The following is a 13884-nucleotide window of genomic DNA, read 5'->3' on the forward strand; positions in this document are numbered from 1 at the left end:
AGAGTCTATTAATGCGCAGAAGATGTAGACCTACCAGGCTTGCTATGTTTGTCTCTACTTCTTTTAATATGTTTTCTCTGTATCAGATTCTTCAGTTTGGTGCTCAGAGGTTAATTTTTTTTTCTCAAAAATGATGCCTTCTTGAATGTGCTGGATTCCTATTTAATCCTCCACTTCAGTGGAGTGACTCTGGGTTTAATGGCTCCAGGCCTTAACCATGGTTAGGAAGATACAAAACAAGTGAGTTTTTTTCGCATGTAGAGCCCCTCTCTTCTCGTTCTTACCAGAGGGTAATGAGTTCATGTTCTGGTCTCACTGGGTAGAGAGGTGATGTAACTTGGTGTAAATTGGCAGAACTCTGTTAAAGTCAATGGAACCATGCCGACACCAGCAGAAGATCTGGCCGACTGTTTGTTTTGGGGTGCTGTGCAAAGAAAGACATCAATATGATTTAACCTTTGGAGTATTGACTTTAGACCTCTGGGTCTAGATGATTCTGGAATCCTTTTCTAGTGAGTTTCAGGGATTCCAAGGCATGCTCATGCTGGAAGGAGAAGAATAGGAAAAAATGGTGGTGCTCTCACAAACTGAAACTTGTCCAATGCCAGCTGGGTGAAACCACCTGGAGAAAAGAATTTAGAGGACATATGAGGATCACTGGGTATTCTTCTTCACACCACTTTAGGAACTAAGGGCTGAATTTGAGTTGATGCTACTGTATATCCAGAGTAGCTCCATTGATTTCAATGGAGTTACATTGGCATAAGTATATAGTGCCAGTTCAAGTGAACTCAGAATCAGAATCCTCATCTTTTCTTTCCTTGGTAAAAAGTTTGTTGTTCTCCAATATCTAAGCAGCTGTCAGGCACTCCTGGTATGCAGGAAGCGGGGAGGAAAGCAGGCTATAGGCAGGGAGAATATTCAGACTAATGTCCTATGCCATTTCAACTATGTAATGCCCATTATGTTTGTGTTTAAAGAATTTTTTTTGCGGGGGGGGGGGGGGGGGAAGAGAAGGGGAATGCCAAAGATCCCAGGATCAGGAATTGTATACGCAACATTTTCCTTGTTGGGTCATCCCTTGTTTTCTATACTGAGAGAGATTTTGGCCAGATCTTGAGCTGCAGTCAGGGCAGTGTGGGTGAGTGCTTGGGGATAGTCTTAAACCATCTGTGTCCCTCTGGATCGTGGGCTGATCTGTGCTAGGCCTATTCCTCTAATTCTCCCTCACAGTGCAACTTAGAGCATTTCTCTAAGGGCTGAAGGCTCCTCTAACTTCTTCTGGCTGTTCTAGGCCTGGTCCAGCAGCCAGGGTTCAGCTGGGCATAAGGATACCCCAACAACGCTACCTTTCCTGTAGCCATGTCCTCTGACTCCACCACTGAGAAGAGTTAGCAGCTTTACCTCGCAAAGAAACCCATTGGCAGAGCAGCATAAGGCAGCTGAGGATCCAGATTCTGTCCTCTGCTCCAGCCCCTTTATGCTACTGGAGCAGCTGAGGGTTCTGGAATAACCAGCTGGCTAGGATAGGGAGGAGCACAGGGGTGTGCCATGGGTGTGGACAGCGTATGCTTTGCTTCAGTGAGCCCTGGCCATGGTAATGGCCCTGAGGGAAGGGAGCTTAGAATAGTGGAATTTGAAATAGAGACTGCTCTGGGGTTAAACTAGCCCTTAGCAGCCCCTGAGGCAGGGCAAGAGTCCTTCCTCTGGCTGCATTGAGTGGCTCTCTCTGATGCAGGTCAAGATCTGGCCCTTTAACTTGAGGGGAGGCCATCTTACTCTGAGGGCAAAGGGCCTGCTTCTCTGTTTCACACTGGCTTCACGCTGGTCAGATTCCTTTGACCGTAAAGAGTTACTCTTGACTCACACTGATGTGGCTGAGAGCAGAACCAGGCCTAAAGGATCTAATTTTAGTGCCTCCATTCTAGTCCCTCCTTCTCACCTTTCAGCAAAGTTAATGTGATTGGTATGCTGCTGCTGACCATATCTGTGCCCCTTGCATCTGTAACCCAACGGTGGGTGGGTGTTATGCCGTGCTGATATGCAGAGGATATGAGTTGTTATAGCCTACAGCTAAAGCTCAAGCTGTAGCAGCTCATATGTTTAGCTCTGGAGGTCCCTGATTCAGTCGCCAGTGTAACAGCCAAGAGGGCAGTTGTCACACACTTGGCATTCCAGACACACATGGGGTAGGGTAGGCATTTAGTGTCAGGTGTTGGTGAAGTGATGGAAGAAACAAAAAAGCATGAACAATATCACCTCCCTCCCCAGCCTAGATAGAAGAAAAAAGGGGCTGAGGCCCAGTGGGACTTGCTGGGTTCTTTGGGTAGGTTTGCTTGTGATGATTAACAAGAAATGAAGAAGCTAGGTATTCAGAAGGCCCAACCCATCTGTCCTAATATGCAGAGGGAGACTTGCCTGCACAAGGATGTCAGGATCATTTCTGTTTCCCCTTTAAGACCACATCTTGTCCAGTCTCATAGCTGGCAAAGGATGGCTGGATTTGGCTCCCACTGGGACCAACCAGCACCAGTCCTGAATCTGTAGGGAGCCACTCCAGAAACGATCACACAGAGGTGGCACCAGCAGGGGCTGAGGAAATAATCTAGATAACTACACGTAGTTTCCCTGTGGAGTACTGTATTCTGCTGCTGTAAGGCAGAATTTGGAATGGCTGATCACCATAACATGGTCAGGTTAAAAGACGGCTACTCCTGGTCATCTCTTTGTGCCAGAGTCTGGAGCGAATCCTTTCTTTAACCCAGTTGCTCTTGTTTTATGCATTTAATGGGATATCTGAGGACAAAAACACTCACATGGCACTTGTTGTCAGAACGAAGGTGATTTTATAAACTGGAGGAATAAAAACCTCTTCAAATGAGACCTGTGGTGTGGGATCTTTCATAGCATCTGAAGGCTGTGGAGATGTGGAAAACTCTGAGCAACAGCCAGCTCCAAAATGGAACCAAAGGAAGGTCCTTGGGACTGCAGAACTGAGGAACTCTGCATGGTATTAGCTGAAGGAACGAATGCTGGGGGCATGCGCTAGTTTTCCTGCATACTGATCTGGCTTTGCCTTTTTTACAGGTGTGGTCAGGGCACTGGGAGTCAGGCCCCTTCCTGGCTCTGCTACTGACTTGGAGCGTGACCTGGGGCAAATGACCTAAGCTTACTGTGCCTCATCCACCATTAAGTAAAATGGGTATTATAACACCTACCTTGCAGGGGCATTGTGGGAGTGAATGTTTTTATAAAGGAGTCTGAGCTCCTGGGGTGGAAGGTGCAAGAGGACTTACAACAATATTTGCTTTACAACCTTTGTTCAGAGTTGCCTTGACACAATGCATAACAGATACTTAACCAATGGGCAGCCTTCCATGGAACGATTCCCCATCAGCTTTAAAACCCACTTCTCAGGAAACTATTTTCATCATGTGGTGCTTGGGATTTACTGCAATGGCCGGTACGGGTCACTGGGCATGAGCAGAAGATCAGATCTGATGGACAAACCTTTGACCTATCGAACTCTGACCGATCTCGTCTTTGAATTTGAAGATTCCTATAAAAAGTATCTACATTCAGTCAAAAAAGTAAAAATTGGATTATACGTCCCACATGAGCCACACAGCTTTCAGCCCATTGAGTGGAAGCAGCTGGTCCTCAATGTAGCAAAGATGTTGCGGACAGACATAAGGAAGGAGCTGGAGAAATATGCCAGGGATATGAGAATGAAGGTAGGTGCATGATTTCTATAATGCCTTGGGAGTCTGGGTCTGATTTTGTTCACACTGGAGTAAATTGGGAGTAATTCTGCTGATGTTAATGGAGTTACACCAGAGTAAAACCAGTGTGAGATTAGAATCAGACCTGGTGTGTCCATCTAATCTGTCCCTCTGTGTGTTTCTCCTCAACTGTGTGCTGCATGTTTTCAAGTCCTTTTCTGTAACTTTTTTTTTGTAGGATCTCTCCCTCCTCACCTAACATTTGTGGCCCAGAACTTCTCCTAGTTATAAGGGGTAAATATCCAGTCTGCTGTTAGCAAATAGCTTGCTGAGTCTTGAGCTTGGAAGAAAATCACTGAGCAGAGCTAGTGAATCTCTGGTGTCTGGGGAGTCATGTGCATGCTCCAGTTGTTGGCCCGGATTCTCTGCTGCATTGACTTGCTGCTTGGGACAGCAAAGAGGTGGTCCCAGGCTGTCAGGGAACCAGAACTGGTTCCCTGATTCACTGCCCAGCCCCGTTGCATGTTACAGCAGCTCTGAGGCTGTTGTAACATGCACCTGCTGACAGTGGTCTCCAAGGGACCATCTGCCAGCTTAGTTTAACCAAGAGCAGCATACTCTGGCTGTGCCTCCTCTTCCGCAGTAGGAGTTGTGGGGAGAGGGAAGTGTAGGAACCAGCTATGCCAGCTCTTCCCCCACTGAGGATTCCTCAGAAGAGGAATTAGGATTATATTCCAACCTCTTCGTGCTGCCAAAGTCATAACTGCCTTCCAGCCTGTTCTCACCTGGTGAGGGAGTGAGCCCTGTTGTCTCTTGGGGGTGGAGTGGGGAATTTCATTGTGGAAGGGACATAGTGAGGGCTCTGCGGAAGGCCGTTCTGTTATTTCCTCTGAGTTGTTGGCTTAAAGTATCACCTCATGTGCCTAACTAGGCCAACAGGGTATTAGTTTGCAGTGGCCTCCTGTGGCACAGAAAAGTCTGCCAAGAGGTGCACTGTTTTCTGTATCCAATTAGAGACCTGAAATTAAGTCTGCAGAGGAGTTGTATGTAAAGTACTGTAGCTGTCTCCAGGGTCTAATGAGCATGTGCTGTCTCATGTGAACAAATTCTCCTCTGCAGAGGACTGGAATTGTCTTACCCCTTCATTGCATCTGGTTTGGAAGTTCTGCTAGAGTCCTCCCTTTCATGGATGGCAGCAGGATTGGTTCTCTGGTTTAGAATCAGCAACAGATGAATTTTTCTTTTATTGTTTAATCCTTAGATTGCTGACACTTCCCCATTGGAGAGTCAGATTGAAAAGCTTAGAGGACACTTGCAGATCTTTGTCTGCAGTTGCCAAAGAGTTGAGAATGACTCCCTTTCGGGTTGGAGTTCCTGAATATGCTTCAGTGACAGCTGGGGGTGAAGAGCAGGTTTCAGTTGCAATGAAATTGGATTTGATGTCTTTCCAGCCATCTGTCAGCAGTTGGGGTAAAGCAGGTGCACTCATGAAGTGCAGGGCTGCTTCCCTTTTCCGAGAGGTATGTGGCATCATTTGTAAGTTCCTTCACATGCCACTTCTGACTTTTTGTCTCCCTCCTCGTCCTCCAAAGAATGAATCATTTGTCTGGGCAGAGAGTACTTCTTCCATGTGGTGTGGTGTTACAGCGCCTGCCTCTACCATTTCAGTTTGTGCACAGCCACTGCATAGCACAATGGAGAATGGGTGGTAAATCTGCCTAGTGCTGCTGCTACAGCCCCCTCTCCTGCCACTGTCAACGTACACGTGTGGAGGATGGGATGTGGGTCTGAAGTGACTGTGCTCATCCTGGCTTCTGTCCTCAGGCACTTTCCTCACCCAGATCATTCACCTCAAGTTAATGCCAGTGAGTTGTGCAGAGCATAGTTATGATTCCAAGAAGGCAGTGGAAGGGGAGGCTATCAGATTTACACTCAGGAAGGCAGGGCATCTGGCTTGTTTGCAGATCAGTCAGACAATGGAACCAATTCATGCTGGGGGTCATTCTTTGGAGTTACCCAGGGGGGGAGTTTGGCCTATTGTTAGTGTCTGAGATTGTCTGGCTTATTTTGAAACTTTACAGCTTAACTTGTGTCATTGGCCAAAAACTGTGGGAGTTGGCAGTGCAGGCTCAGGTAAGCATTTGTGCTGTCCCACAGCAACACTGCAAAGTTCTACATTGGCACCCAGCCTTATTCTAGCTGATGGGACTGTCAGGGCAGTTTATTTGCATTAAACCTTTTAAACCTCCGAGGATATTGTAAGATACTGAATGTTGGTTTTTACCAGATAATCAAGGGCCAGAACCTGCTTGGTTTACTTCCACGAGGAGTCCCATTGAAACCAGTGCTGATTGCACAGTGGAGTCAGTGGGGCTCCTTGCAAGAGTAAGGACCAGCAGGATTCCTCCCTTAAATGTAAAGTCTTCAAACGTGCCTGCATGACAGAAGGGGAGAAAGCAAAAGGAGGTTGCAAGAATTGGAGCAAGACCCATGTGAGAGAGCACATCCCTTGTTCAGTGTGGAGTGTACAGTTTGGTATGTGCGGATCTCACTCCATGCACAGCTTTGTCTTAATAATAAGCTCTTATATAGCAGTTTTCATTCCTAGCTCTGTGTTTTACAAAGGAGGCAAGTACCATCATCCCCATTTTATAGAGCTCACTGTTGTTCATCCACACTTTCCTATGAAGCTCCTTCATTTAACAAAGGGGAGTGGGGGGGAATGTAACAATTAGGCCAAGGCAATGTTTGTGGAATTCGTAGCTTGAGTGAATGCAGTGCTTATGCAAGCAAGGGGCTGACAGTGCAGGTCTCGACAATGTATAGTATTTGCAGGTGTCACGAAAGCTCGCACGTACAACTTTGCCAGTGGACCCCCAGGCCAACCAGCAGCACCCTGCTCTTCCACTCTCTGGTGGCTTATGCTGTGCACAAATAAGAGTCCAAATACACTCGGGAAATTCTCTCTTGTTGACAGTGGGTTTTCTCAAGACAGCTGAGACCAGTGTAGTTAAGGCCCCACTGTTTTCCGTCCCTTTACGGACAGAATGTGGTGTCTAGTGCGCGCTAGCAGGTTTCCCTGTGATGGCGGAGAAAAGATTTGTCCCCGTCAACTCCAATTAACAGGTTTGTTGACAATAGGTTATTTGCCTAGTGTCCATCAGACCCAAATGCAGGAAGAAACAGGTAGATTTCCATGCAGGACCAAAGAAGTAGGGAGCCATATTCTTCTCTGGTCCACAGATGTAAATCTGGAGGAACTCACTGACTATTCTGGATCTACACTGATGTAACTGAGAACAGAATGTTTCCCAGGGTCTCCAGATGTGGAAAACAAAGTGTACTGCGACCCTGCATGTCTGTAACACACACTAAATCTTTCTAATGCTCATGTTCAAACATGGGGCGAGATGAACTGCTGCACTTTGTCAGTCCCACTGTGATCACTCACTTAAAAACTTGAGATGTTGGGATGGATGGAGCGTAATTTGCATTGTTGTTCCGTCAAAAAGGAATTACGGGCCAGACACTCAGCTGGTGTAACCTGCCACAGTAGAACCACTATGATTTATGCCAGCTGAGGAACTGGTCTGCTATTTTTTGCCTAATCTTTAAAAGATTCCTTATGGGGGTTTTTAGATAGAGAATAATGGATCTCCCTATCATACTGGGGTAAATCAGAAGTTACTCCACTGAAGTTGGTAGAGTTAATGTGGTCTAAAACTGTGCTAAGTGAGATGAAAATCAGGCCCAATGATGGTATGAAAGCCCTAGGCTGAAGTTGTTGTATTCTAATTTTAGTGTAACACATTTAATTGCATATGGAATTAGAATGATTTCAGCGTTCTGTTCCACATTTTTAATACCAGATAGAATGCTAGGATCTGAAGTGTATTCTGATCAAATAAGCAAGCATAGTTTATTTTTATTGCATGTATGCATTTAGCTCTGACATTGGACCCAGCCCTTGTGCAGAAGATGGAAAAGACATAGTCCTTACCTTGAGAGTGTTACAATTTCAAAGCCCTCATCCTGAGGAGACTTCAGCACATGCATATTTTGAGTAGTCTCATTGGGTGAAATCCTAGTTCCATTGAAGTCAATGGCAAAACTCCCGTTTATTTCTGGGGGCTCAGAATTTCACCCATGGGCTTCCCTGGGGCTATTCATAAGGTGTAAAGTTATGCACATGATATCTTTTGAAAGATCAGGTCCTTAAAATAGAAGTGGTATGAATGTAGTGCTGATGAAAGTCATCAGCCTAGAGGAACTCTACCCAGATGTGTGAATGGACAAGGGATGAGGAAGAAGGCCTCCTGATTGCAGAAAATCTAGCTGACAGCCCTTGAGACTCAAGTTTTGTATTCGTCCATAGAACAGTTCCAGGAACTGTTTTGGCTGCGCAAGCTTCCCTTCATGCTGCTACCACAATGTGCCTTACTGTGAGTTGAGGGCAACCGCCCCTAAGGAGACAGGGTAGTTTGTTTGCCGTCCCATGGTCTCTCTGCTGAGACTGCTGACTAGAAGGCCAGTTGTGGTGATGGTTTTTGTATCTGGAAGCTGGATTGAGGCCACCAACTAATTTCACTATGGGACACTGATAACAGCTTTCAGTCCCTCCCAGCCTGGGCAGGATTCAAACAACCCTCAAGAGACTACAGGCTCTGTGTCTCATCTCTGATCTCCAGTATTATCACGAGGTCTTTCTTTTTTTTAAATGTTGAATAGGCATCTTTATTCAGTGCCTCCTTTCCCTTCCTCCTTTCAGATTCTGAAACCCTCAAGTGCCCACTCTCCAATCAAAGAGCGATCACGAGGCAAGTCACTGTCCCCTCGCCGAAGGCAGGTCAGCCCTCAGAGACGGGTGTGCAGAAGAGACAAATCGTGAGTATTTCTGCTTTGCTACCGCTCATGTGTTCTTTTTGAGCTGATGTCCCATTCATTGATGGATCAGAAACTCAGTGTAAGGACACAGTAAAGCTAAACTACAGATTTGGAGGAATATTGGGATTCACCCACCATAGCAGTTTCCCTATTTGTGTATGCTATAGATATTCTGGTTAATTCTATGGCTCTAGCTGTCAGTGCTAATAGCATGGTGGTATTGTGCATGCTCTTTATGCGGTCTCTTAATAACAGAGCTGCTGGAGGGGCAGAGTTTGTATCATGGGCTCTATACTGCTAGCAGGGGCGGCTCCAGGCCCCAGCACGCCAAGAGGTCCGCCGAAGCCGCGGGACTGCCGGACCTCCCACAGGCAAGCCGCCGAACGCAGCCTGCCTGCCGTGCTTGGGGCGGCGAAATGCCTAGAGCCGCCCCGACTGCTAGAAGCTAATGGAAATTCTCATAGAGGTCAAGTGGTAAGGGTCTGTGCTTTTGGAGTCAGGGGATGTAAGTTCTAGCCATGTTGTTGTTGGAGTGAAGTTCTGAAAGGCCATGCTGTGCAGCAAACTGACACCTATGAAGTACCTATGTGGCCACAAATTCATCACTGTTTATGATGAGCACTTCTTAAGTAAAAAGCGACAGAGTCCTCTGGCACCTTATAGACTAACAGACGTCTGTTAGTCTATAAGGTGCCACAGGACTGTTTGTTGCTTTTTACAGATCCAGACTAACACGGCTACCCCTGTGATACTTTTTAAGTACGTTTCCAGAGGGACTTTGTTAGCAGCTAAGAAAGAAGTTAGATTGACTTTCTAAATATATTTTAATGCAGGTAGCAGCTGCTGATTTAACAGCAGGTTTACATTTTACATGTAAATTAATATTCTATCTGCATCATTATATATTAGGCCCATCAGCAGGGGCTCCAGTCCTCATTTAGTGTCTGGATAATTATAGTAGTTAAAGGCCCTGCTACTCCAGGCACTTTCCCTTCCCATATACATCTTTGGGTTTTTAACACTGCTACCGCAGTTGTTCGAATGGCACAGATGTTCATTCTGCAGAGGAGTGTCAATGTCGCTGGCTTGACAAAGAAGCCTCAGGCTTTCTGAGAGCCAACTGCTGAGCAAGCGTCAGCTGCACAGCAACCTGCTCCCTTCTTATTGCTTCATTTATGCACTATGAAAGGACAGGTGAAATAAAAGTAGTCTAGCTTTGTCCCACTGGAGTCAGGTGGTGACTCCATGGTCTGCAGAAACACGCACACTTGCCCAGGACCCTAGTCTTGCACGGTGTTCTTTGTGCTCCATCTCTAATGGTATTACATATCGTTATAGTAAAATAAAGCCTTGGACTGTATAATGACTTGTAACTAGACAGCAGGTCTGATTAGAGCAGGGAATTGAGACTCCTTGCATGAGTTTTCATTCCTGCTCCGGCCCCTCTACACTAGTGGCATAAAGAAGGGGCTCTGAAGTTCAGCATCCAGCTACGGGGAGGATTCCCTCAGGAACAGGGAAAGACAGCTCTAAGACTGCCTTCTGAGCCTCCCCCTGCCCTCCAAGTGCTGCCTAGGGAGCATGCAGCAGGAGGCAGTGTATTGGGGACTGGGCTGCAGCATGTAGTGCTGTAGAGATTCCAGGCAGTGCTGTGGTCCCCCAGAGCAGACCGGACTTGGGGCATGTCTTCACTTTAACATAGCTGTGTAGTTGTTGTGGCTACAATCAACCCACCTCCACGAGGGGCGTAGCTCCCAGCGCTGTAGCACTGTCTACACTGGCACTTTACAGCGCTGAAACTTGCAGCGCTCAGGGGTGTGTTTTTTCACCCCCCCGAGCAAGAAAGTTGTCGCGCTGTAAAGTGCCAGTGTAGACGAGGCCTTAGACAGATTCCATGGGAGAAAGAGGAGGAGAAAAGTCACCCAAGTGCCAACTGTGATTAAGTTTGGAATGTCTTTATTTACATAGTAACTTTGGATGTTTAGCCTATTGACGTGAAGTCCGCCAGTAGCCTGCAGCTGCCATACCACGAAGGAGGAATGTCAGGGCTGCCATTCAGCCTGGAATGTAGATTAACTGGACATACTATATGAGGAGAACCTCAAGAGCTGTATGGGTGCATGCGGTGGCCTTCCTAATCTGTGTGCAGTCTACCTGGGCCTTTCCACAAGGACCAAGCTGCAAGGGTTGATCTTGAACAGAGGCACTTTTCCACCATCAGAGAAAGAGAATTTCAAAAATGTTAAACGTGGATGCCTAAATCTGTATTCAAGCACCTAACTAAGTCCTGCTTTTCAGAGGTGCACAGTACTCGCTGCTGCTCATTGACTTTTAGGGGAGTTGCAGCCGCTCCTTTGGAAAGCCGGCCTCTTAGTAAAGATGCCTGGATATGGATTGACATGCCTGGGTTAGGTAAAGGCTGAAGAAGCTGCTGTTAAATGATGCTCCTTCCCCTCATTATACAGTCTGTTTACACTGGAACATGGTTCACTGTAGTCACCAGGGGCCAGATTTTCAAAGGTGTTTAGGTGCCTAAAGATGAAGATAGGCACATAGTGGAATTTTCAAAAGCACCTCGACTGCTATCCTACTGATGCCCATCTCTGTCTTTAGGCACCTAAATACTTTAGTATCTGGCCCGTGGAGACTGACTTTGCTCTCATTTACACTGGGGTAAATCGGGAGTAACTAAGCCAGTGGAGTTACATTGGTGTAAAACTGATGCGAGTGAGCAGAATCCAGGCCTTGTTTTAAAACCACACTAACCCTTAGGACACTGACTCGCAGTTATGGCAGCTTGAGCACTGGCCACTTTCCTCTTTTCAGCCAAGCCACTGTGGACCTGCCCTGCAGATGGTTCTGACGCTGTAGGTAGCTTCTTGTTGGGAGACCATCCCTTCCAATTCCAGGAGCCCCTTGCTTTCTGAGCCTGCTCCCCTCTGTGGCCAAATGACTCTTGGTTCCTACCTATTGTAACTGGAGCTATCAGACTTGGGACGGGCGGGAAGCGAAGGGGCAAGGAGGTGAGTTTAGTGCCACTTAGTAAGTCACTTGGGAGGACTGATGGAGAGTATGCTGGTCCTGTAGGGGTAAGAGGGTTTTCAAAGGTTAGTTAAGGTGTAGTTAGTTAATGTGCAGGGAAGGAAATACATAAAGAAAACTTGTGCACTCCCTCCTCTTTTGGCTGGGAAGGAACCTAGCTGTTTTGAGATGGCCTCAAATTTATTCATCTAGCAAAAAAATGTTTAGGCACCTGTGCTCCTAACCAAAACAATGAACAGCTAGAGAGTGGATATGGGCATTGTGCATCTTATCTCTTTATGAATCTCTTATTTGCATGCTCTAATTATTGCCAATTACTGAGTAGAGAGGCCCTTCATGCCACACAATACCCATCCTAGGCTGAGCTACATTATTAGCGGGTAGAAACTGAATAAGATCCTGGCATTTGCTGGAGAGGGTTCACCTGCTGATGGCAAGCTGTTATTACAGACTGCTCTTTGTCGACAGTAAAATTATATAGGCCCCTCCTGGGAAGAGACTCAGCGAACTGAAGCTGAAATGTTTTCACTACAACATTTTCCTGAGCTCAAGAGCTAATGTGTGACCTTCTGTTTCTAGGTGGATTATATACATCCCAGGGACACAGTAGCCTCACAGTTGAACAGATGCGGGGTTGGGGGAAGGGCCTTCAGAGGGGCCAGACCTGTGGGGTTGCTGCCCTCTCTGCAGGGATGGGGATGCTGTGCCCTGCGTGCGGCTGGGTGGCTGCTCCTGGTTCCGTCTCGCCGAGCTCTGGCCCTACCGCCGGTGGGAGTAGTACCTCAGACCCCACTCCTACCTCTGGGTTCCTGGCCTGCTGGGTTGCCTCAGGCCCAATTAAATGAATCCAGTGGCAGCACCAGTGGGATCTGGGCCCTGCTGGGGCAGGCATGAAACCTGAGTGGTGCTGTGACCCCATGTGCCAGATCACATCATCACTCGGTCAAATTTGGCCCAGCAGCCATTCTGTCATGACCTGGTGCTGGGCCAGCCACTCTTCTAAGTGTCCCTTTGCAGTGCACCCAGTGCACATTGATTAATCCTGATTTTTTGTGGGTTAAATTGCACCCATGGGTCCCTGCTAGAGCTGCCCCATATCTACCCAACCTTTCACCTGCATGCTAGTGCTTAATAGGACCACATTGTGTGTGCAGTGCTGTGGATGCACCAATGGAGGGAGTGTTCTGAAATGTTGGCTCCTATTACATTGTTAGGTTCAGGCCTTTCACAATGACAGGGTACCTCCAGCCCAGTGTAAACACATCCAAATAGAATAGCTTCAGTTCCTTCTATTGTTCATTACAGTTTAATGAGTTTTGTATTTTCCTAAAAGAGCAGAATGCTAATCCAGGCTTTCAGAAGATAATCTTGAGTTAATTCTGTGCATTTACTATAGTTACAAGTGAAATACAATAGGGATAGATTCATCCATGAAAACGTCTAATTAGACAATCCAGCTGGATGGAGTCATGCAGAAGAATCTCCCCCGTTACTTAGTTTTGCACTGAAAACCTCTCAAATGGGAGAGTTATTTCAGATTAATTTTTAGTTTTATTTAAATTAGAGCTTAATCCTGCAGACACTTACTACTGGATATACAGCTTGCTACAGTGGATGCTGAGCACTATGCCAGGTACTGTTTGCAGGATCAGGCCTTTGCAGTCTGATTCGCATCTCATTTTCACTGGCATAAATCTAGAGTAGCTCCACTGAACTCAATGGAGTCATACCAGTGTAATACTGATATAAGGAAGGAATCAGGCCCATATTCAGTTTAAAGCCACAGGGTGGTGCATATTTAATTATACATTGAAATAAAAAGTTAAGTTTTATCCTTTTGGAAAATTTTACAAGGATAAAGCTTAAAAAAAAATCCTCTAAACTGTAAGGTGGTGTTAGCACATGATGGTCCCTTGTTTGGTTCTGTTCTTTCTGCTCAACCCAAAGCAGAGGGGCTGGTAATTCTGATTCATCTTTATGAAACTGGAAACCAGTGTTTCATTTTTAATCTGGGGAAAGAGATAGGGACTGGATGTAATTCAAGAGTCAGCACCAGTAGCTGTGCTGCTAAATGTCAGCTCACAAAATATATAGTCTTCTCAGCTAATATTACGTGAAATTTTAATAAATGCATGTTATGTGAGTGTAATATGTCTAGTGAGACTGACTTTGATTAGAGGTTGACAGGAAAACTGTAGTAGTTTGTGTTGCTCTAGAAGCCTAGAGATTGATGTAC

At 46.3% G+C, this 13884-nt stretch overlaps 1 protein-coding gene across 3 annotated transcripts in view; it reads left to right on the forward strand.

Annotated features, from left to right (window-relative positions):
- VASH2 (vasohibin 2) overlaps positions 1–13884 on the forward strand; it is a 70901-nt gene that overhangs the window by 51892 nt on the left and 5125 nt on the right. For all 3 annotated transcript variants that reach the window (XM_045011011.1, XM_045011012.1, XM_045011013.1), the window contains 2 exons: positions 3353–3734; positions 8491–8606. In XM_045011011.1, the coding sequence (XP_044866946.1) occupies positions 3353–3734; positions 8491–8606 (498 nt within the window). The remainder of the gene's footprint in view (positions 1–3352; positions 3735–8490; positions 8607–13884) is intronic.

The sequence above is a fragment of the Mauremys mutica genome, chromosome 3 (assembly GCF_020497125.1).
Source record: "Mauremys mutica isolate MM-2020 ecotype Southern chromosome 3, ASM2049712v1, whole genome shotgun sequence".
Lineage (NCBI taxonomy): Eukaryota > Metazoa > Chordata > Testudines > Geoemydidae > Mauremys > Mauremys mutica.